At 47.9% G+C, this 24,885-nt stretch overlaps 1 protein-coding gene across 4 annotated transcripts in view; it reads right to left on the reverse strand.

The window, feature by feature from the left end:
- Positions 1-24,885, reverse strand: part of LOC146336484 (lysosomal alpha-glucosidase-like) — a 46,094-nt gene that overhangs the window by 11,095 nt on the left and 10,114 nt on the right. For all 4 annotated transcript variants that reach the window (XR_014785503.1, XM_084818206.1, XM_084818208.1 and 1 more), the window contains exons 2-14: positions 22,097-22,185; positions 16,151-16,682; positions 13,688-13,833; positions 12,207-12,372; positions 10,726-10,822; positions 6,892-7,011; positions 5,404-5,522; positions 4,388-4,519; positions 2,772-2,882; positions 2,301-2,414; positions 1,673-1,757; positions 538-655; positions 68-201 (exon numbers count right to left, since the gene is read on the reverse strand). Coding sequence is in view for 3 of the 4 variants with exons in the window: in XM_084818206.1 (XP_084674332.1) it covers positions 68-201; positions 538-655; positions 1,673-1,757; positions 2,301-2,414; positions 2,772-2,882; positions 4,388-4,519; positions 5,404-5,522; positions 6,892-7,011; positions 10,726-10,822; positions 12,207-12,372; positions 13,688-13,833; positions 16,151-16,681 (1,873 nt within the window). In the remaining variant the exon portion in view is untranslated. The remainder of the gene's footprint in view (positions 1-67; positions 202-537; positions 656-1,672; positions 1,758-2,300; positions 2,415-2,771; positions 2,883-4,387; positions 4,520-5,403; positions 5,523-6,891; positions 7,012-10,725; positions 10,823-12,206; positions 12,373-13,687; positions 13,834-16,150; positions 16,683-22,096; positions 22,186-24,885) is intronic.

The raw sequence follows: 24,885 nt of genomic DNA on the forward strand, positions 1-24,885 counted from the left end.
AGACTAGGCTCCCAGCGTCCGTGCTAGGGCGACTTCAAGATGGCCACCATGCACTGGATGTGCGCACCTGGGATAGACCAGAACATCTCCTTCCACTCGCTCCTGTTGTCGCCGAGCCAGTGTCCTGAATACCTGCCCTGGCTGGGGAAGGTGGAGCGAGAGATCACCAAGGGCCGCTTCCCCCGGATGTCGACCAGAGCGCTGAAGGAAACAGTTACATGGCTGGTTAAAAAAAAACGGCGCGGACTTCCTTGCAACTGTCATTATTTATTTTATTTCAAATATTTATTGGCCGCCTTTAAAGGCGGCATCCCTCCCAAGGCGACTTACAGCAATAAAATACATAACCACAGTTAAAGTATTAGAAGTGAAAAAAACACAAAAACAATAAAAACAAGAGAGGCTTTTGCATCCTCAGCACGGAGCATGGAAAGGGACACTGATCGCATCAGGCCTGGGAATGGCTTCCTGTCGGTCACTGTTGCTCCTGCCCTGCCCCAAACAAACCAGTCCACAAAGACAACCACAGGACTTTACCTAGCAGTAGCTTGGGCTTCCATCAGCCCATAGAGGCTGTGGAGGTTGTAGTGCACAGATGCGCTTTGCCTGGCCGAGGCACAGATCGTCTTGGCATGGAGGAAGCCTCCCAGTACAGCTGATGGAGAAAGAGCAAGGCCAGTTAGGAGAGGGGAAGAGGAGGGTCGATGATCGTGTCTGTTCGGCAAACAGGCATGATCTCCATTTGACCAACAGCAACCATTTCTCACTCTCTCCATTTGACCAACAGCAACCATTTGACCGACAGCAACCATTTCTCTCTCTCTCTCTCTCTCTCTCTCTCACACACACACACACACACACACACACACAGTCAGTTGATGACACTGTTGTAGAAAGAATATTTGTGCGAATTCGCCCGCACAGTTGATCTCTGGAACCCATTTTCTGCTGTGTGATTCAGTGCCCAGCCAGCAGGCAGATACAAAAATGGCAAGTAGCGAATAGGTTGCTGGGGCCAAAACCCAGCTGAGACTGTCTTTCTCGTGTTCACACCCCCAGTTCTCCATCCCCAGACAGAACAGCCTACATATGGTTTAAGAAGCACACTGGAGGATGAGCATGAAAGATGACCTACAGGTTGTCCGAGGACGGAACAGTGAGGCTGGCCCGAGGGGTGGGGGGTTTCACCGCATGCCCTAACCACCATTCACAGCCACCACTGCCAGGGACAGCCTCTCCCTGCGTGAGCTCACATGTCAGCTGAGATTAGGCCACGTCAGCCTTACTCGAACATGAGCGGGAGCGTAATTCTCAGGAAATCCTTGCAAATTTCCCAATCCTGCATTCACATTCAAAAATGCGCAATGTGCAAGTGGGCACTCCTGAAAATATGCATTCCCCACACCCACCCCAAAACACGTTTAACATTTTAGCCTGGGCAGGGAGTGCGTATTTGGGATACCTGCCTGGAAAAGTGCATTCTTCATGTTCAGAAATGCACGCTTTTCCTGTTTGGGGGCGGGGCAGGGGGAGATACTTGCATTTGGGAGCGAGAATGAGGCAAGACTAGCATCGAGGTAGAAAACGAAGGACCTCGATGAGCTCAAACATCGCTCGTTCCCCCATCTTGAGACAAAACACCGCAGGATCAAAGATTTCTCTCCATTCTTACCGGGCACATATGGTGGGTTATCCAGTTCTTCTTGGGAACAGCCTTCCGACGAGCCATCCATGAAGTTGGAGGGTTCATTCATGTCCTAAAGCAAAGAGATCTGGATGGACTAAGATGGCCCAGTTCAAACCCTGGCCACTGAAAGCAAACATTTCCTCAGGAACAGGCACGTTGCACAACCTTAGGAGGACTCATCCTGAAGCCAAGAGGATCATCTTAAGCAGGATCATTTTGGGTCTCCAGTGTGCAGAGAATGGATTTTCAAACCCTACCAATATCTAGTTCCCACACTGGGACATAGGGATACTATTTAAATAGGTTATATAAAGTACGCTATGGGTTGCAAATGCTCTGAAGCCCTGTGTCAGCCTTCTTCAAACTGGTGCCTTCCAGACATCTTGGATGCAACTCCCATTATCCCAAGCCAGCATGGCCAATAGTCAGGGATGCTATCTGGGGATGACGAGAGTTGTAGTCCAAAACATTTGGAGGGCTCCAGGTTGGGGAAGGCTGCCCTATGTTAATGCTAGGTAGAAAAGAGGTTATTATTTCCTTTTTGGAAAGGTCCAGTTCACGGCTGTTCATATCTTGTAATTCATAAACCCAGAAAAGGTCAGAAGGAACTTACGATCCAAAGGCCGTCAAAAGGGACGAGAGAGTGTAAACTCTTCAGATTCTCCAGCCACCATTCATGGGTGTTTGGGTTAGAGAAGTCAGGGTAAGTGGTGAGGCCAGGCCAGATCTAGAGGGATCAGAAAAACACACAAATTTGTCAGGTAACAATCAGAAGGAGTTGCGGCCTGTTAGCTCCCTGCAAGGATTCCATTGTGGTGGCCAGGGATAATAGGAGGTGTAGCTGTGCAACACATCTGGAGATCATCAAGTTGGAGAAGGCTGATGGAAGGCAACAAGAATTAGCTATGCTGTCATTCATATGGCTGCCTTCAATGGATACCTGTTGATCTTTGCGTCTTTTTCTATTTTCATCCTGTTTCTGTAGCTTTTAGATGAGGCTTTTGCATATATTAAAATATAAGAAATAACACATAAGCACGCACACACACACACACACACACACACACCACTCTTTTGCCCTCACCTTTCCTATTAAAGGTTTCCCCTGGGTGCTGTTGATGAATATTCCACGCTTCACGCCTTCGTCGTAAGGCCAATAAGAGCCAGGCGGACGAGTGCTACTGATCCCAGGATCCTGGGAGAAAGACAAATGATGTCAAACAGGTATTCTGGAGCCAGAGGCCAGGAACCAAAGAACTCTCAACCTACTAGGCCTCTGGCACCCAACAGACCTCTGTTAGCCCGCAAAAGTCACACATTTTTTTTAGTAGCCTGTTAGTGGCTGGCAGAAGGCAGAGAGCTTCAGTCTTTTCCCCAGTGACCCATTTTGTGTGAAAAGCAGACTCCTGGGCTGAGCATGTGCTCAGAGGTGCCCTACTCCCTTCATTCTAAGTGTATGGCTGCCCCCTGAGCCACTATTTTGCACCTGGCTCTGGTTCCTGGACCTCAGGGGTTCTCACCAAAAACAAAGGGGATCCTCCAAGCCTGAAGTCTGACAATCCCAATGCAGAGGAGGTGCTGAAAATCCCCTCTGCACAAACCAGAGGACACTCTTCCTCCTTTGCATCCAAGTCACCCTATTTATGTTGCTATATCTAACAGCGCTACATAGGGTTGCTCAACTGCTTTCCCCCTCTGCCAAGGCTCCTGTGCTTTTGAACAGCTATGTGACCAGCAGAAACTTAGCCAGGTGAAAGCTTTTCCAATCAAACTGCTGCTGTTCCTGGCTAGCACTGCAGCTTTTCCACCTTGGGGCTTGCCAAAACTGCTGCTGCTTGTTCAACTGCTAACTTATAAAGTAATTAAAAAAGCACACAGGAGCGGTTGCTCTGGCCGCAAAGAGGAAACCAAGGGATAACACCCACCCACGCACACCCACCCCTCTCCTACCAGGAATTAATTAAGGGCCAGTTCAGGAATGCTGAATGCAGCAAACAGGAAGAAACTAATTAAAGCAGCGTTCCCCAAGTTGGTACCCGCCTGATTCATTGGACGACAATCCTCAACTGGCTGGAGGTGATGGGAATTGTAGTCCATTACATCTGGAGGGCACCAGGTTGAGGGAGGCTGAATTACAGGGTCAGAAACACAAAACTCACAAGGTAATTTAAAAGAAAGCAGCAAGGAGGAAACAATGAAATAAATAAACATCCGCTGAGCAGGACTTACATCTAAGTAAACGGGATCTTGCCCATGGAGGACAGGAGTTGCTGGAATTTTATGGTGGGGCAGAATGCATGGAGCCAGTTTCAAATCTGCTTCCAGACTGTGGGGAAGCCACGGAAAAAGGCAGTGGAGGCTGGTGGCTCCGAGTTTGGTGGGGCTGTGCCTCCATTCTGGGTTTCAGTCAGAACCAGCCAGAACTCTAAAGGAGATATCCAGGGTGCAGCACCTATTTGGGGGGAGGGGTTCAGCACTTTGGATAGCTCCTTAGAGTTCTGGCTGGTTCTGACGGAAACTCAGAATGGAGGCACAGCCCCACACCAACTGGAGATGCTGGCCTCCACGGGCTAAAGGGCTGCAATGGGGAAGCGGCCTTTGGTTACGGCTGAACCAGAGCGAAGGGACGTTCCTGTCCTGGTTTCCTTTTGCCAAACTGAATGCTCATTTTGACACTGATTAAGAAACAAGCAAGGCTACCAGAATCATCACGTAGTACTGCCCGTGTTTGTGAAGGTCTTCCACCAGCTGGGGGAGAGTGCTGAACCTCTGCGAGTCCACGGTGAAGTCCCGGTAGCCATCCATGTAGTCGATGTCATTCCACTGGGCATCCTGCAAGAAGGAAAAGAGGAGCAGCCAGTGCGGTATAGCACTTGGAGCAGCCTTCCCCAACCTGGCTCCCTCCAGAAGTGCTGGACCACAACTCCCGGCTTTGCCAGCCAGCATGGCCAACTCCCAAAAGAGCTCTTGAGCGTCCCCTCCTCCCTGCCTGAGGGTGTTCCTGCCCTCTTGATAGGAAGGGCACAGCTGGAGAGAGCCCAGCAACTTGGCCACACAGCCTGGCGAGCTTAAACAGCCTCGCTCGACCCGGCGTCCTCCAGATGTGCCGGGACTCCTGGCTGCGAATGATGGGTGTTTGGCTGAGGATGATGGCAGTTGCATCCCAACCCTTCTGGAGGGCACCAGCTTGCGCAAGGCTGAGCTAAATGGTCTTCGGATGGGAAACTACACACAGTTGAGGAAGAGGGGGAGGTCTAGTGATACCGAACAGTCACGTTAGCTAAATGGTGCCTCCAGGGCCACTGTCCCTGTGAATATTAGTTGCTGGGAAATAACAGCAAGGGAAATAAAGGAAATAACTGATTTCACATCCCGCTTATGGGCTTCCCATGGCCACCGTGGGGAACAGGATGGACCCCTTGGTCTAACCCAGCAAGGCTCTTCTTAAGGTATGTTTGCTCCATCTATCCGGAAGAGATGAAGCTGCCCTATACAGAATCAGGGCCTTGGTCCATCTAGCTCAGGCCGCCCTAACTGGCAGCAGCTCTCTGGGGCTCCAGGCAGGGGTCTTCCCCAGCCCTAGCTGCAGATGCCACAGATCGACCCCAGGACCTTATGTGGAAGAACAGGTGCTCTACTGCTGAGCTACAGCCTTTACCTAAACCTGCAGCCTTCTACCCCATCTCTGAGCCTAGTACATGCTTGTTCATTTTTACCTGGGGGATCTGAAAACTCCTCATGGCTTTTACAGTCTGCCAAGTCTCGTTGCTTGTTCCATAGCCCCAGCGGCAAAGGTGGAAGCCCAAACTCCAAAAAGGGGGCATGGCAGGGAAGCCTAAAACGAAAGAGGAGGACATGTAGCCCAGAGGCTGCCACCTTCCCTCCCCCCATTACCGGTCTTCCTCTTCAGCCTTTAACGGCAGCCTTTGCTCATACGGAAATTGAGCTGGTGAGGCTTTTCCTGGAAAACATTATTTTAAAAAAACAGAGAGAGAGAGAGAGAAGAGAGGATGATGAGAAAAGCTTTGTCCAATTAATCTCTTCTGGGCTGGCTACTCTCAAAGGCAGAGGAACTGGAACCAAAAAAGACCCAGCCCAAAGTGGGTACCTTCGCTGTTAGTGAGTATCGGTTATGAACAAGCTCCGAACATGGCCTTCCCCAATCTGGAGGCTTCCAGATGTATTAGACTACAACTCCCATGATTCCCAGCGAGCATGGCCATTGGAGGGCACCAGGTTGGGGAAGGCTGTGTAGGAGGAGAGCCCCATAAGTCTGTGTGAATGGACTTAGCAGCTCCATTATACTGATATCAGGAGCTTTTGGGGCTAGAACTGGGAACCCACTGCTTTATGCCCGGGGCCAGTGGCAAGGGTAGGCATGATCAGGCATCTGCCAAGGGCCCACAGCCCAGCAGGGGCCCACTGATAAGAGCCCCCTGAAGCTGCTCCTTCTCTTCACCACTGCAACCTGGTTGTCCGCCTGCCTCTTGCTATGGCCCAGACCAGGACGGCGGTGAGGAGGAGGAGGAGGAGATGCCGCAGCCTCCTTGCTCCCTGGATCTCTGCCTGCCAAGCAGGCAAGTGGGAGCAGTGATAAGAAAGAGGAGACAGAGCAGCTGGGGACCATGGCGGTGAGAAGGCAGACTCACTGAGGGAGGGGCCCCTTGCGGGTGCCTTGCCCACGGCCCCTCAAGAAACCTGGAGCCAGTGCTGTCTATGCCCATGGGGTGAGCCACTGGGACTAGAGCACCGAGCATCTTCCAAGGCAATAAAGGGTTCCCGGGTACAGGAGTGGCTTCACCCACCCAGGCTGACCATTGGCTCCCCTCCTATGAACACAGCATAGGAGACTGGGAATATGGAGTAAGTGATATCCACTGCATTCTAACGAAGTACCCTGAAGAAGCACCTGAGGGTCCAAAACACGCCAGAGTCCTTCGACCACATTAAACATCCTTTCCCCTACCCCTTTGCCCTTGGCTGTTCTGGCAGTTCCTGCGGGGTTTTCCCTTTTTGTTGGCACTGGCTCCCCTCAACAGGAAAGTCTGTCAGGGCTTCCTGTTCACGCTGGGACCTTGACCTGGGGACCGCTGGTCTCCCTTGTTGCTGGACGTCACCTCCCAGCTCCTGCTCCGTTCTGACAGCTGGCTCCCTTGAGGTCAGAAGCTTCCCCGCTATGCCCGGGGTGACCTGTACATACTCACCAATCACTTGCTGGTACTGCTGAACCACCAAGTTGGGGTCCGGTCCTAAAAAGATGTAAAAATCCAGAACTCCTCCGATGGTCCTCCAGGTGAGGGCGGGCGCAGGCTGAAGCACCACCTCTGGGCACAACAAGGAGAGAGGGGAGGACTTGGAAACAGAGTCATTCTGATAGCATCACTGGGGGTCACCCAACCAACATGGAGCTCTTGGCCCCCATTCTCCGTAATCTGAGCATCTTTCAGAAGCAGTTAGCAACTCCTTCTCTGGGACTTCCTGGGGTCCCCCAAAAGAGATCTGAAAGGCTGGAGTCTCCAAAAGCTTGTGGCACTGGTACTTTTTTATTAGCAGGGATGCTGACGACGAAGTTCCCCAGCAACGATATATCATCCTCTGCTGTAACGCAAAGTACTTTGGGTGGGTCGAATGGGCAAGTAAGACCCATTCACTTTACAAAAGACCTGCTCCCGGTGGAGATGAAAACCGTTGCAATTGGTTTGTTGATATGGAACAACCCGGCAGCCTGAATGTTTTGACTCTCCTTGGGGGGTGTGGCTACAGGGACTGTCACGATAAGCGCCTGCGTTTCAAAATGTATCACTACTAGGGATGTCAGAGAATTCCGCCATGGATTTTGGAGAGGCCGAATGCCAGCGCATTCGGCCCCCCAAAATCCGTGGCGGAACGAAGCCCCCCCACCCTACCACTCTGCGAAAGGCGCGTGAAACAGGACACTTACCTGGTGCATTCGCTTCCCTATTTTTGCCATGATAGGCTACGTAAATACTTACATAGCCTATCACGGCTAATGCAGGTACGCCACTTGTGTCCCTGCAGAGGCCGTGATAGGCTACGTAAATATTTAAATATGTAAATATTTACGTAGCCTATCACGGCAAAAAAAAACCAGGGGCGCAAATGGCGGCCGCTACGCCATTTGTGCCCCTGTCTTTCGCCATGATAGGCTACGTAAATATTTACGTAGCCTATCATGGCGAAAGACAGGGGCACAAATGGCGTAGCGGCCGCCATTTGCGCCCCTGGTTTTTTTTTGCCGTGATAGGCTACGTAAATATTTACATAGCCTATCACGGCCAAAGAACAGGAACGCAAATGGCAGCCGCCGTAGCCACATGGCGCCTGCGAATGCACCCAGTCGGCGGCTCCACGGAGTTGCAGTGGAGCAGAGCCGGACGGGTTAGGATTTTGCGGGGAGGTGTGGAGTGCCTCCCCCCCAACGCGAATCACCCCGTGGAAAAGGTAAGTGACTTTCGTACATCCCTAATCACTACACCACGGGCTCATGGTTAGAAGCTGCTGTCTTGATGCACCAAATGCTGCTGGCATTTTTCCCAGCTCTGGCTAGAATGCCTTTAACTGCACCTGCTAACACAGACATCCAGCAGGTAGAGCCCTCCCCACTTTTTACAAGAAATAAACAAGAAAAAACAAGCACTCTTCACCCCCTACATTTCTGTGTGCCTGGCTGCTGTAAAAGGCAGAAGAGCAGAGGCAGTAAAAAACACTGGCAACCCCAGACGTGCTGCTAGTAAAGCAAATGGCTTGCATCCTCCCTTTCCATGTCAAGGGCTCTTTGGCTTCCATTACTGAGCACCCCTCCTACATAAACTCATTAGCAAGCTGAGATCTTTCCCAAGAGGACAGGCTTGAGCAATCTGGGCACAACTGGTTGCCGTCCGTCACCGTGCTGGTCCCGTGCTCGGTACTGGTTGATCCTGAGGGTCATTTACACTCGAGGCCCCCAGACAAAGGAAGGCTCTGATGCAAAGAGGCCCGTCAGCCTCCCGGTCCCCGCCGGCCCTCGCCTCGAGGAAGCACTTGTTCTTAAGGACCCTCAAGGGCACCCTGAAGCCCCTGCCTCCCACGCTGTTCGCGACCTTCTGACATGAGGGATCTGTCTTGGAAATCTTTCCTGTTTCTGGCTAAAGAGAAAAGATGCTTGCATGCTGATAGTCCCGGCTGATTCAGGCAACCTGTTTCTCTCTCTCTCTCTCCCCATCTCTCTCTCTCCCCCCCTCCCAAAAAGGCCAGGGATCTCAGAGAGGAGGTCAGGAAGAGCGGATGGCCAGGAGGGTGCCAAGCAGCTCTCCCTGGAGGCAACGAGCCAGCAGCTGTAATATGCGGTTAAACCGCTCCGCAGTTGCTCAAGAGCCCATCTCAAGCCAGGAAACAGATGTCTCGGCTCCAAAGAGAGCTCCCAAAACCACATTCCACGCCTCCCCACCCCCCCACCCCAGTTACATCTTGACCCCAGGTTCCTGAAGCACCAACTCACATTGACTTCTCCCATGTCTTAAATCCATGCAATTCCCCGAAAAGCAAGGAGGGACATGCTCGCGGGGATTTTCTTTTCTCTCTTTTTAAAAATGGAGATAGAATCCACTTTTCACCTCCTTGGCAACACGTTCGAAAGGAAGTAGCAAGACGACAGTTTTAGGAACACTCGGGATGGAAGAACTCTTAAGAACTGTGACACCTGGAAGAGCATGAGGCTTATTTTTTTAAATAAGCCTATCTAATCCTAGATAGAAATTCAGTGTTGTTATCCTTCCATCCGGAGTGTCCCTAAAATTGACTCCCTTTGATTCTCAGCATTTATTTCCAGTCCCAGATGTATGACTGAGGAAGGCTGAAGCCAAAACCCTTGGTCTTTCACTTATTTTCATACGTTATATGAACGTATTTTCACCTCAAACATGTCTACTCAGGAGTGAGTGCAATGGTGTCTCAGCCACATGGCGAGCTCAGCGTCTTCCCTGCTCAGCAACTGAAATGACAGGCATACTTATACTTGCCAGCAAATCAAATGCTGGCCCAGCCATCACAGCACTCCCCTCCTCAGTGGAAGGGCTGTGGCTCAGTGGTGAAGACATGCTTTGCATGCTGAAGGTCCCAGGATCAATACCCAGCATCTCCAGGTAGGGTCAGGAAAGAATCCTGACTGAAACCCTGGGGAGATGTAGCTGCCGGTCGGTGTCAACAATACCAGGCTAGACCAACCAAGGGTTTGACTCTACAAAGCAGCTTCCTACGTTCCTATGATCCTCATCTCCCCCCGCCCCCACCCCACAACTTCAGATGTGCTTGTCTACATTTTTAAACAATTAAAGTGCAGCATGAAAGCTTTCTTCAATTATTCATTGCCTCAATTCAAAAAGGACACTTTTTTTTAAACATGCAATGCTGTTCGGCAAATGATGGGGAGAAGGTTCCTTGGTGATGTCAGGAGGAACCAGCCAATCAGCACTGCGCACAGCCACTGTCTGCTTCCTACTTGCAGAACCAGTTTTTTCAGGGCTCGGCTTTGAGTGTGTGTGGCAGGGGGAGGGGAGAAAAGGGGTATGTTTGGATTAATTGCAACAAGGGTGTTTCCAGAATGGACCCACAGCCCTAAAATTTTACTTCTGTCTATCTGCCCACCCATCCATCCATCAGTACTTAAATGGGAGAGGAGGGGGTTCTTTGTCCAACTCTTCTAATCAAATTCTTTAAATTGAAATGGAATGTTTGCTTTCTACCTGCCTGTAACTGACTTTTACATCTTGTTTCTACTCATTCCTGCATCTGACGAAGTGGGTTTAGCCCACGAAAGCTAATGCCTTAGTAATAAAACGCAGTTAGCCTCTATGGTGCCACAGACTCTTTTTGTTTTCATATCACAGACTAAGATGGCTGCCCCATTTGAATCAAATTAATGTGAGGCAATGCTCAGGATGTTCAGGCTGGCCAACATCCTTTCATCCAACAGACAGGTGCACGGAGAGTCCCACATTAAACACGCCCCCCCTGCCCCAAAGTGCAAAAGAGATACACACCCATTGCGTTGCTATTCAAGAGGAAAACCCCGTGGGCAGCTCCGCTGTTCTCCATGACAAGATAAAATGGGTGAACACCATAGAGATTGTAGGATTCCTGGGAAGAAGAGTGATAAAAAAGGCAGCTTCAGTCACTTCTTCTGAACTCCCAATGCCACAGATGAAGCGGGGCGCATGCTCAAGACGACTTCATGCAGACTGAATTCTCTCCTTAACATGCTTTAGCTAATCGGGATGATTTCAGGCTGGTAAAGAGATACATAAGCAGAGCCAAGCTGGAACACAGCAAAGGTTCATCCAGTCCAGCAGCCTGGGCCCTACAGTGGTTGCCCACATGCCTCCAAGAAGGCCACAAGCAAGGCGGGAAGGCAACACATCTCTCCTGTTGTGGTTCTCCAGCAAACTGCTTTTGGAAGCACACACTCTCCGATCCTGGAGGAAGCATATGACCATCACGACTACTAACCGGCACTCAAAGGGGGACTGCCTCTGAAAATGGAGCTTCCACATAGCCACCATGACCAGTAGTCACTGGACAGACACCGGGAATTTGTCTAAACCCCTCTTTCAAGCCGTCTAACCCAGCAGCCATCACTGTATCTTGTGGCAGTGAGTTCTGTAAGTTAATTACGTGTGCAGAAGGACTTTCTTGCCTCCTCCCTGGGTCACATCTATGTAGATGATTCCAGTGGGTGTTAGTTGCATGGTGTGGAGAAAGTGGATAGGGAGATGTTTCTCTCTCTCTCATATAATACTAGAACCCAATGGGGTCCTCCCATGAAGCTGATTGCAGGGAGATTCAGGACAGATACAAGGAAGTCCTCCTTCACACAGCACATAGTTCAGCTATGGAATTCTCTGATACAAGACAAAGTGATGGCCACCAGTTTGGATGGCTTAAAATGGGATTGGACAAATTCATGGAGGATAAGGCTATCAATGGCTAACTAGTCCTGATGGCTATACGCTACCTCCCAACATCAGAGGCACTATGCCTATGTACACCAGTTGCTGGGGAACATGGGCGGGAGGGTGTTGTTGCACTCCTGTCCTGCTTGTGGGTTTCTTCTGGGCAGCTGGTCGGCCACTGTGTGAACGGAATGTTGGGCTAGATGGACCCTTGGTCTGATCCGGCAGGGCTCTTCTGATGTTCCTAGTGATGGGTGCCTATATGTTTTGTCGCATGGGGCTAACAGCAGCTTTGGGGAGAGAGGCAATTTCAGTTGGGAAATGGTGTGGGTGGAAGGTTAACCTGCCAGAGCTGTGATCCTGATCTGAATCGGAATTCCCCACTGCTGCTATTAACATTTTTGCAAACCATGGGTGATCCTGCTCATGGATCCCCCTGCTTCGTGTCTAGTTAGGCTGTCAGTTGTCTAGAGAAGCAGAGAGAAGAAGTAGGGAGAATAGATTTCAAAGGGTAAAATAAACCACAGCGTGACTGAAAATAGTAAGACTTGCTGATCAGACATAAAGGGTACCGTGGGAGGGACATCTCGGGCCCAGAAGGTCAAGGTGTTCCACTCCAGACTGTGTAGCAAGTTGCTTCGATGTTCCCCCAGTCCATAAAGGTATGGAGATGGAAGAATGGTAGAAATCTGGAGAAACTGATCTGCAAAGAACAAGGGAGCCACTGTTGTGTTCAACCTAGAGAGGGAGAAAAATTATTCAGAGGGACAGATGGCAGGAAAAAAGACAACTTTTTTTTTTTTTAAGTGTTTCTAATTCTCATGGCTGAAGAGAGCGGTTTTTAAATGTGATGGCAAAAAATAATAATAAAGGGTTTGAAAAAAAGAGAGCACAGGTAAACACATCTGCTGGCTTTAGACTGGCATCTGCTGTGTTTGTGAACATGGTAATAGCCTCCTGATTTCAGATAGTAAGAGGCACAGATCCTCTCTCAAGCTTATGCAGCACCTAGCCCACTAAACTAAACTAAACCTGCACCCCTCCAGGATGTGGTAAACAAAAGATGCTCATAGGCCTCGGTTTGAGGTAAACAGGAGAATTTTTAAAGCCTCAGACTGAGGTAAAGGGAGGGATTAAAAACCTGAAGTACACAATGATGGTCAGTTTTGCTTTCTGTGCCAAGCAGCGCCAGCCAATGAAACTGTTTGCTCGGGGAATCATCAGCTGCTGCTATGAGGTGGGGCATTCCTGCCCTTACTGATAATCTTTGAAATGTGGCAGTAAAGACAAGGAGCACCTCTGATGGCACAATGCAAACACGTGGTTGCTACTTGCCTAACCACCCTCACTGACATCATCAGCCCATGTTAGAGGACAACTAACCAATCAGGAACCACGCACTTGCACAATGCTGGCAGAGTGATGGCCACAGCTTGATGGTTACCAGTAAGGGCGGAATACCCCAGCCTTGATTGTCTTGGTGGCTCCCACTAGCAAACCATCTGAAAAACACAGGGGAATGACATAGAAGACACTGGAATACAATGACCGGGCAAAGGCAATGTGTGTTTTAAAATTATTGAACAAAGGATGGCAATTCCAGGGAAAAGAGCTAGTGTGGAAACAACCCTTTTAAATATCAGAAACCCTGATAGGCTTTCCCAGGAAAACCAAGCTTGGGAAAACCACTGACCTAGAGCAAATCCTCCTCTCCTAGGTAGACTAAAGGTGCTTCCAGATAATGTCTCCTAGCACTAGCCATCAAAAGACACCTATTCTTTCTGTAACAGATTTTTTTGGATAAGAAAAAAGAGGGAAGTAGCATTGGGAAAACACGGGATGGTTACACATTAAAGATGACGATGTCTTGACCCCCCCCCACAATAAAATTCTGTGAATAAGGCAGGCCAAACAGGTGCAATAAAAGCATTGTCCCCCACCCCTTGAATAGCAGTGGCAAGTTGAGGCCCTGCCTTCTGATCGCAAGGCAGGAAGTACCCAATCAAGGCTGCTCTCCTTTCCACATTATTTAGAGCGAGAGACAGGTTCTTACAGCACAGTTCCCGAAGCTCTCCGCTTCACTATCAAGCCAAAGGACTCCTTGGAGAATTCGACGGTATATACAGGATTCTCCGCAATCTTTGTCACCTGAGGAACATCAAGAGGCACTTCATACCGACGATTTGCAGCATCGGTGATCTACAAAAAGGACACAGACAGAGATAAGAAAAATGGAGAGGAAAGAGATAATGAATTAAGCCAAGCAGAGGATTTCATAGATGGCAGCAAACTGAGGCTGTGTTCCTAATACTAGCCTTCCCCAACCCAGCTACAAATCCCAGCATTCTTGACCATTGGCCATGCTAGCAGGGGCTGATGGGAGTTGAAGTCCAAATCATCTGGAAGGCCCCAGGCTGGAGAAGGCTGCTTAATACTATTTGCAAGCATGTCAGGAAGTTTCAGATTGCAGCCACTTAAAACCAACAGCCATCTGAGGAGGCAGGCAAAGACCTTTTGGTTTTAAAAGAATTAGGAACAGTTGAAAGAACTGAGTAGGTTTAGCCTCAGGAAAGAGACAATGAAGGGGAGAGCGAAAATTGTCTTCAGCTATCTGAAGTGCTGTTACACAGAAGATGGAAATAGACTTGTTCTCTGTATCAGTATGTTTTAAATGCTGGTTCACTTCTTCAAAGACTGCCTTTCCATAGAGGGGCTACATTTAATGAAATCAGCAACATGTATGATAGTTTTTGTTTTTTTTTACAGAACTATCTCAACCCAGTTATCATCTTTGACGGATATGGTCCATCAATAAAGGATAGTACACCTGTGAGACAGTCACGGGGGGGTGTCACTGGTGTGCAAGTAAATTGTACAAGAGACATGCTTGTTCAAGCAAAAGAGCATTTCCTTGCTAACAAGACAAACAACTGTTCATAAATATGCTAAGCGCAATGCTGATAGGCATTGCCTGTCAAACTGTGTTGGCAAAAGCTGATGCAGAACTTCTAAACGTCACAAAAGCAGTTGATTGGGCTATAACATGCAATACTGTTATTACTGGGGAAGATACAACTCTCCTAGTCCTTTTATGCTACTACACAAATATTGCTGGTCTCAGTCTTCACCCCAGAGGAACATCAAAACTCCAAGAAGCAGCAAAGATACGGAACATTAAATATATGAAGGAAGAATTTGGCTCTGAAACTACCCTGTACCAACCCCTTACACATGCAATTAGCGGCTGTGACAGTACCTCTCATCTGCTTGGCAGAGGTAAAGGTGTGCCTTTGCAGGAACTAACTAGTAACCCACACATCATCCAACAAGTGAATGTTTTCTACCACAAAGTAACCAAAACACAAATCTTCAAAGCTGATTACAAGGTTCACCTGGTGAAAGCCTGGACACACTGCACCACAGACACTTGTGTAAGCGGGTTTCTGGAAGTACATCCTTTTTTCACATACTTCCTCCAGCTACAGCTGCTGCCCAGTACTGTGGTCTGCATGTATACGATCAAATACAACGCTGGATGGCCAATTGAAAATATAAAATCCAGCAGTTACTCAGGGAATCAGCCACTGCATATTTGTTTGTCTCAACCACCCTAGGTGTGACCTGAAACTTCCTTGACATCTAGCAGAGCCGCCTTGGGACTCTGACCATGCAGGTTTCATGACCTTAGGGTGCAATCCTATGCATGTTTAGAAAGAAAAAAGTCCTACAGCTCCCAGCATTCCCCAGCCAGCCATGTTGGCTGGGGAATGCTGGGAGTTGTAGGACTTTTTTCTTTCTAAACATGCATAGGCTTGTGCCCTTAACATCTCCTCTCCCCCTCCACCCCTGCTTTTTGTAACATCTTGCCCGATGAAGAGGTCTGGAGATCTAGATAGAAAGCTTGCCCAACAATTTTGTTTTTCATATTTGGTTGGTCTTAATAAAAATATTGCCTGGCTGATGGGATGAAGAGATTCAGCCAAAGGCCACAAAAGAAAAGTTGAGTTTTGGAGACAAAGAGAGAGGAAGGAAAAGAGAGAGGGGCAGGACCACAAAGGTGTTCTGAAAGGGGATTTCCAAGCAGGGGGTAAGGAGGGGAACTGGGTGGAGTCATGAAACGATTCCTGGTTTCAGTTCAGGAAATGCTTCTTTTTGTTTTGCACAACTGGTCCAGGCCCCACATTTTGTCATTGAACCTGTTTAGTTAAAGCTTTAGGAACATAGGAAACTGCCTCACCCCAAGTCAGACTAGTGGCCCTTATTTTGACTTCCCCAGGCAGGGGCTGATGGGAGTTGTAGTCCAACACAAAAGGCAGGCACCAGATCAGAGAAAGCTGGTCTACCATCCAGTCCTACCTGGAGACGCAGAGGATCGAACCCGAGACCTCCTGTATGCAAAGCAGGGGCTCTGCCATCACTGAGCTACAGCACATCCCCAGCTTTCTTAGAGTGGCTGAGTAGGATAAAAGTAGAACCACCCGCCTTTTGAGGCAACAAACCATAGAAAACGACTCACCTTGACATGCAACCGGGTATCTGTCTCAAACACCACGCTGAGCTGCAGCTTCTCAATGTCTCTTGGATAATAGGCTGGTGTCTTCCTGGTTAGGAAGCCCACCATCCCATGCTCAGTCTCATTCATGCTCCCCAAGGTGTAGCTGGGGAAATCTGGGGGGTAAAAGCACCAAGGCACCCTGCTTGCACTGCCAGAGGTCTGGTCACTGTCGATGAAACAACACCCCCGGCCCTCACAAAGTTCTCGGGTCACCACCACACTTCTCTCTGGGTAGCAGTCAAAGCGAAGGTTTTCCGGAACGGAGACGCACTTGGCAAGTGGTGGAGCTTCATGCTGAACCCACCAAATCTGCCCAAGGACCCAAACAGTCACTCCGCTAAGCAGGGTGGCTACCGTCAGGAGACCCCCACCCAGCCACCAAGCTGACAACTTCTGATGGCACAATGGCTTCTCGTCGGCAGCCTCTTCCCCGCCCTCTGTGATCTGCGGGACGTCCGCCGTCAGCTTCTGATAGGATTTCATTTTTTGCATGCTGGATGAGGAAGAAAAAAAAATAATACTCCATTGTCACAGTTCTCAGATTCACAACCATGGGAGATGAAGAAATATTTAAGAACATTATGTTATTCATGGCCCATGGACATCTGGATTAGACTACTGCAATGCATTGTACATGGGGCTGTCTCTGTGGGCTACTTGGAAACTCAATTTGGTCCAAAATGCTGATGCTGAGCAGAACTGTGGGCTGGGATCGAACAGAAGACATCCCACCAGTTTGTTAAACAACTTCACTGGCTGCTAGACCGGTTCCAAGTGCTATTGTTAAGCTTTAAAACCTTATGCAGCTTAGAACCCAAGCATCTGAAGGGCTGCCTACTCCCAAGTAAACCTGCATGAGTGCTCAGATTGTCTTCTGAGGCCCTTCTCCAGGTACTCCCTGCCCCGCCTTGCCTTCTTCTACACAGCTCTTAGAGGTACAGAAACCCTATGCTTCTTTGCATCTGGTTATCCTGCATCCTGGGAATTATTTATTTTATTTATTATATTTATTAATCGCCCATCTGGCTGGTCACCCAGCCACTCTGGGCGACGTACAACAATAAAAACAGTTCATACAATAAAATTCAACAATGGGAACAGGGCAGGCATCAAGCGTAAGCATGGCTGGGCACCTGCCAAGGGCCCACACCGGAGCAAGGGTCCATCGACAAAAGCCCTCCAGAGTTACTCCTCCTCTCCATCACGGCCACCCGCTTGTTCACCTGCCTGTCGCTCTGGCCCAGATGACTGTGGCGGCGAGGCAGAGGAGTGGGAAATGCCTCTGCCTGCTTGCTCCCTGTCTCTCTGCCTGTCAAGCAAGCAGCAGCAGCGATGAGAAAGAGGCTGAGGAGCAAGAGCAGTTAGCAACGGTGGTGAGAAGGCAGATGCACTGAGGGAGAGGGCCCCTCTGAGAGTGTCCTACCCCAAGGGCCCTCAAAAACCTGGTGCCAGCAGTGGGAGTTGCAATCCAACACACCTGAAGGGGACCAGGTTGGGGAAAGCTGGCCTAATGTAACAGTGATGCTTAAATGAACACCACGTTTTAGAGCAAAGTGCTTCACATACATTGTCCTGTTTTGATCCTTGCAGCAACCATACAAGGTAGCTTAGTATTGATATCCTCGGATCGCAAGGGAGGCAGGGCTTAAGCTGAAAGTGGCTTGCCCAAGTCTGCTTGGTTCTCTGCCTGTCAAGCAAACAGCAGCAGCGATGAGAAAGAGGCTGACGAGCAAGAGCAGTTAACAACAGATGCGTTACAAAGAACCTTCCACAATCATCTTTATATTTTAGTCTTTTTACAAGAGACGGGTCACGTAGGCCAGTATTACCCAGAGGGGCTGTGGCTCAGTGGAAGGGCACCTGCTTTGCATGCAGAAGGTCCCAGGTTCCATCCCGAGCATCTCCAGGTAAGGCTAGGAGAGAATTCTGCCTGAAATCCTGGAGAGCCTTTGCTTCCAGTCTGACTCAGCATAAGGCAGCTTCCTCTGTTCCTGTGTACCCCGTCTCATACACAGGGAGGCTGAAGTACTGATCAAAGGCTGTTAGGTTCAGTACTAAGCGGATTATTTCCATGAGGCTTGTGCAGGAGACTGTCCCCCTGGATTGTGTCCCAGGTTAATTTGTGACAGGATGCAGTTTGGAATTTTCCACCCTGGCACCAAAATGTCTGGGGAAAGCCATGATTTTAGGTGGTCTCTTCTGCCAGCTGAAACAGCCGGTCCCTCTAATAAGTGCCCCGACAACAGCTCAATATCCCAATAATAGATATCAGCCTGGAGGGCAGCAGCTTTAAAAAGCAAATGTTTTAACTTCTTTTTTTTATTATGAACAGGTGTCAATCATCCTTGCAGGGCATGCTTCTGTGGGCCACAGGCCCGCCTCTTGGAGAGTGAAAAAGAAAAGAAAAAACACCCCAAACCAAACCTCCGTGTGTCTCCTCTTGATATGGAAGTAGCAGAGAGGAATAAAGTCCTCCTAGCTTGCAACAGTTGGATGACTGTATCATAAATCTCCTATAAGCAGCTCCTAGGTTTTCTTTCCTTAAATGCCTGCCTATTAACAGCCAGCAGAGTTGTTGTTGTTGTTCAGTCGTTCAGTCGTGTCCGACTCTTCGTGACCCCATGGACCATAGCACACCAGGCCTTCCTGTCCTCTGCTCTCTCCCGGAGCGTGCTCAAGTTCATATTCATTGCATCCGTGATGCTATCTAGCCATCTCATCCTCTGCCGTCCCCTTCTCCTTTTGCCTTCAGTCTTTCCCAGCATCAGGGTCTTTTCCAGGGAGTTTTCTCTTCGCATTAGGTGGCCAAAATATTTGAGCTTCAGCTTCATTATCTGTCCTTCCAATGAGCACTCAGGGTTGATTTCCTTTAGGATGGACTGATTTGACCTCCTTGCAGTCCAGGGGACTCGTAAGAGTCTTCTCCAGCACCACAGTTCGAAAGCATCAATTCTTCGGCGCTCAGCCTTCCTTATAGTCCAGCTCTCACAGCCATACATTACTACTGGGAAAACCATAGCTTTGATTAGACGGACCTTTGTCGGCAAGGTGATGTCTCTGCTTCTTACTATGCTGTCTAGGTTTGCCATAGCTTTCCTCCCAAGGAGCAAGTGTCTTTTAATTTCATGGCTACAGTCACCGTCTGCGGTGATCTTGGAGCCCAAGAAAGTAAAATCTGTCACTGCTTCCATTTCTTCCCCTTCTATATGCCAGGAAGTGATGGGGCCAGATGCCATGATCTTCGTTTTTTTAATGTTGAGTTTCAAACCAGCTTTTGCACTCTCCTCTTTCACCCTCAACAAGAGGCTCTTGAGATCCTCTTCGCTTTCTGCCATTAGGGTGGTATCGTCTGCATATCGGAGGTTGTTGATAATTCTCCCAGCGATCTCAATTCCGACCTCTGATTCATCCAACCCGGCATTTCTCATGATGTACTCTGCATATAAGTTAAATAAGCAGGGTGACAATATGCAGCCTTGTCGTACTCCTTTCCCAATTTTGAACCAATCGGTTGTTCCATGTCTGGTTCTTACTGTTGCTTCTTGACCCTCGTACAGGTTTCTCAGGAGACAGGTAAGGTGGTCTGGTACTCCCATCACTTTAAGAATTTGCCACAGTTTGTTGTGATCCACACAATCAAAGGCTTTAGCGTAGTCAATGAAGCAGAAATAGACGTTTTTCTGGAATTCTCTTGCTTTCTCCATGATGCAGCGAATGTTGGCGATTTGATCTCTAGTTCCTCTGCCTCTTCGAAATCCAGCTTGTACTTCCGGTAGTTCTCGGTTCGCATACTGCTGAAGCCTAGCTTGTAGGATTTTGAGCATCACCTTGCTGGCATGTGAAATGAGCGCAATTGTGCGGTAGTTTGAACACTCTTTGGCGTTGCCCTTCTTTGGAATTGGAATGTAAACTGACCTTTTCCAGTCTTGTGGCCACTGTTGAGTGTTCCAGATTTGTTGGCATATTGAATGCAGCATCATCTTTTAGGATTTTAAATAGCTCAGCTGGAATACTGTCATCTCCGCTAGCTTTGTTGTTACTAATGCTTCCTCAGGCCCACTTGACTTCACTCTCGAGGATGTCCGGCTCGAGTTCAGTGACCGCACTATCATGGCTATCAGGGACATTCAGATCTTTCCTGTATAGTTCTTCTGTGTATTCTTGCCACCTCTTCTTAATCTCATCTGCTTCTGTTAGGTCCCTGCCTTCTTTGTCCTTTATCATGCCCGTCTTTGCACAAAACGTTCCCTTGAGATCTCCAATTTTCTTGAAGAGATCTCTAGTCTTTCCCATTCTGTTGTTTTCCTCGATTTCTTTGCATTGTTCATTTAAGAAGGCCTTCTTGTCTCTCCTTGCTATTCTCTGGAACTCTGCATTCAGTTGGGTATATCTTCCCCTTTCTCCCTTGCTTTTCGCTTCCCTTCTTTCCTCAGCTGCTTGTAAAGCCTCATCAGACAGCCACTTGGCTTTCTTGCATTTCTTTTCCTTTGGGATGGATTGAGTTGCTGCCTCCTGAACAATGTTACGGACCTCCGTCCATAGTTCCTCAGGCACTCTGTCTATCAGGTCTAATCCCTGAAATCTATTCCTCACCTCCACTGTATATTCATCAGGGATATGATTTAGGTCATACCTGAATGGTTTAGTGGTTTTCCCGACGTTCTTCAATTTCAGCCGAAATTTTGCAAGAAGCAGCTCATGATCTGAGCCACAGTCAGCTCCAGGTCTTGTTTTGACTGACTGTATGGAGCTTCTCCATCTTTGGCTGCAAAGGACATAATCAATCTGATTTCGATATTGACCATCTGGTGACGTCCATGTGTAGAGTCGCCTCTTGTGCTGTTGGAAAAGAGTGTTTGCTATGATCAGCATGTTCTCTTGGCAAAACTCTATTAGCTTTTGTCCTGCTTCATTTTGTACACCAAGGCCATGCCTGCCTGTTATCCCGGTGATTTCTTGACTTCCTACTTTAGCATTCCAATCCCCTATGATGAAGAGGACATCTTTTTTTGGTGTTAGTTCTAGAAGGTGTTGTAGGTCTTCATAGAACCGATCAACCTCAGCTTCTTCGGCCTCAGTGGTTGGGGCATAGACTTGAATTACTGTGATGTTGAATGGTTTGCCTTGGATTCGTACTGAGATCATTCTATCATTTTTAACATTGTACCCCAGTACTGCTTTTCCCACCCTTTTGTTGACTATGAGTGCTACTCCATTTCTTCTAAGGGATTCTTGCCCACAATAGTAGATATGATGGTCACCTGAATTAAATTCGCCCATGCCTGTCCATTTTAGTTCGCTGATTCCCAAGATGTCGATGTTCAATCTTGCCATCTCATGTCTGACCACCTCCACCTTACCTTGATTCATTGATCTGACATTCCAGGTTCCTAAACAATATTGTTCTTTACAGCATCGGATTTTCTTTTCACCGCCAGACACATCCACAGCTGAGTGTCCTTTCGGCTTTGGCCCAGCCGCTTCACTCTTTCTGGCGCTACTTGGAAATACCCTCTGCTCTTCCCCAGTAGCATATTGGACACCTTCCGACCTGAGGGGCTCATCTTCCGGCGTCATCTCTTTTAGCCTTGTGATACGTTCCATGGGGTTTTCTTGGCAAGAATACTGGAGTGGGTTGCCATTTCCTTCTCCAGTGGACCACATTTTGTCAGAACTCTCTGCCATGACCTGTCCGTCTTGGGTGGCCCTGCACGGCATAGCTTATGGCTTCACTGAGTTACGCAAGCCCCTTCGCCACAACAAGGCAGTGATCCATGAAGGGGCAGCAGAGTTAGGTGCATGTAATAAATGTATTGGAATCAATAGGCTTGCATGTACCTATCTCTGCACAGGATCAGGCCTTTGGTGTTGCATTCCCCCCCCCCCGCCCCCTCTATCAAGGCTTACCTTGTTGACGGTCCTCCAAGTCTCTGAAACGGTTTCACTTGCTTACTCTCCAACAGGTGATAGAGGGGGAAAACAGTGGGACTGTCACCCTATGAAAGAAATCACAGGTAATTACTCAAATGAGTTTTAATTTATTCCATCTTCCTCTGGAGGTCAGGCAGGCACCAACACTGTGTTTTCAGTAATAATACTGGTCTACCTTACAGGAACACTGTAAGGGAAATTACTGAGTAATAGATGTAATGCACTGTGAACACTTGCAATGTGCTACAAAAAGCTAAATACTGTACGACGAACAAGCCATTCATACAGCATCGCAATCATTATTACTATGGAGTCTGGTTTTATATCCGCCAAAAGCTTAACAAAAATATATTACCACTGTGATACTATACATTTCTTTCTGGCCAAGGCCACACCACCAATACACTTGTTTTTTATGCAGCATACATTAACACATTTTTATTCACATTTATTTTATTCACATTTTTTTGAGACAAAGGCATGCTTTTGCAGTTTTAACTGGTGCATAGTGAAGTGGAAATGCCCCATCCTCCTAAGATGGTGCTTGCCTTCTAGTTTTTGTTTTTTTTTTAATAAGTACTTACATTTAAAACAATTAACCTGTTTTTTAAAAAAGATGCTTTGAGAAAAAACAGGGAGGGAAAAGATACTTGTTTATCTTAAGGGAATAACAAAAAAGAAGTGATGATGACATGGTGTAGCAAAGTCACTAACTGCAGCCCTATGTCTATTCAGAAGTAGGTCTCACTGAGTTTAATGGGTTTAAGGCGCGATCCTAAACACTTACTATGCAGAAAGCCCTATTGAAGACCTCAGGCTTTTTGGCTGAGGGATGAGAGAAAATACTTTAAATAAATAAATAAATGCTATAGTTTCCCACAAACCACAAGGTCAGGGAGGGTATCTGAACATGTGAGAAGGAGAGTGCGAGCGAGGAGGAAGCATGTGACCCTGAGCTCAGACCTGATTACCAACCCATAGCGCGTCCATTGCACCCAGACTGGACATATCGCACTCCCGTTTCAAAATTCAGTACATGCTAGCAACATTCTCCGATTGTTCCTATATAAAGCTGATACTACTGAGATAATATTAACCTCTTTGAACATGCTAAAGTGCTAAGTCTGACCCTATACATGTTTACTCAGAAACCAGTCTCACTGGATTCAATGTGTATTACTCCCAAGTATAGCAGCCTTCCTGTTCGTGGTTTTTCCAAACTAAGAACATGAGAAGAGCCCTGCTGGATCAGACCAAGGGTCCATCTCATCCAGCGTTCTGTTCACACAGTGGCCAACCAGCTATATACAGGAAACCCACAAGCAGGACATGAGGACAATAGCACCCTCCAACCCATGTTCCCCAGCAACTGGTGTACCTAGGCATAGTGCCTCTGATACAGGAGGTAGCACAGAGGCATCAGGACTAGTAGCCATGGACAGCCTTTTCCTCCAGGAATTTGTCTAACCCCCTTTTAAAGCCACCCAAATGGTGGCCATCACCACATCATGTGGTAGTGAATTCCATAGTTTAAGGCTGCCATCCTACACACCTTTACCTGGGAGTAAGTCCCACTGAGTTGTCGGGGTTATTTCTTAGTATTTATTTATTGCATTTATATACCGCCTTTTTTCTCCAAGGAACCCAAGACGGTATACATAATCCTCCTCTGCTCCATTGCATCCTCACAACAACCCTGTGAGGTAGGTTGGGCTGAAAGTCTGTAACTGAACCAAAGTCACCCAGTGAGCTTCCATGGCCGAGCGGGGACTAGTCCAATGGGGCTTACTCCCAAGTATGCACAGGTCCGCAGTACAAAATGGACAACAGTTAAGTCCCAGTACAAGGTGGAAATTCAACATGGTCATGCTTGGGGAGAACTTGCTACCGTTTTCAGTCAGGGCTCTTGAACAGTTTCACTCTTTTTTGTGGGCTTCCCTCTATTACGATAAACAGACACTGAGCCCTTACTATGTTTTACCTCACTGCGGAGAAATGGAAAACGAAACTTTTTTTGGGTTTGCCCACTGTGGCAAAAATCCAGACCATCAAACAAACCAGATGTGCAGGATCTTTATCTTATCCCCACACCCCCAATGGAGGATTTTTTTAAAAAAGCTTTTGTGTGTGTAAGGGGGGGGGGGGAATCCAAATACAGTAAATGTGATGGGTGGGGCATTACCATAACACAGAATTTCAAACAGATGCTCATGTAGACTTTTATTAATTTAGAGTGCAATCTTATGCATGTTTAGGCAAAAAAAAGTCCTACAACTCCCAGCTGGGAATTGTAGGGCTGTTTTCTGTCTAAACATGCATGGAATTGCACCTTTATTTTATTTCTTTAAGAGACTTCTAAGCCACCTTTCAAAATAAAGATGTCTTTCCAAAATGGCACACAAAATGTAGCAAACGTTAAAACAGAAAGAGCACTTATAAACATTTCATAAATCCCAGAAGGGCTAGTCTGTTACAGCAATCTTTTTTTACCAAAGGGTCTTTAAAAGGACTGACACCTCAAAGACTGACAGATTTGTTGTGGCAGGAATGAGTCTACTTTGTTAGATGCATCCGTGTTATCATCACTTGGCAGATTTTATATCATTTACATATGTGTATTTATTTATTTGGATTATTTTTTATTCCACTACTTTTTGCAGAATATTGAAAGCAGGGTACAAACATTAAAGGCACAGTCCTAGGCAAGTTTGGACAGAACAAAGTCCTACAACTCCCAGCATTCCCCAGCTGGCCATGCTGGCTGG

The sequence above is a fragment of the Heloderma suspectum genome, chromosome 12 (genome assembly GCF_057233095.1).
Source record: "Heloderma suspectum isolate Gila_16-S chromosome 12, 16-S_ref, whole genome shotgun sequence".
NCBI classification, from domain to species: Eukaryota; Metazoa; Chordata; class Lepidosauria; order Squamata; family Helodermatidae; genus Heloderma; species Heloderma suspectum.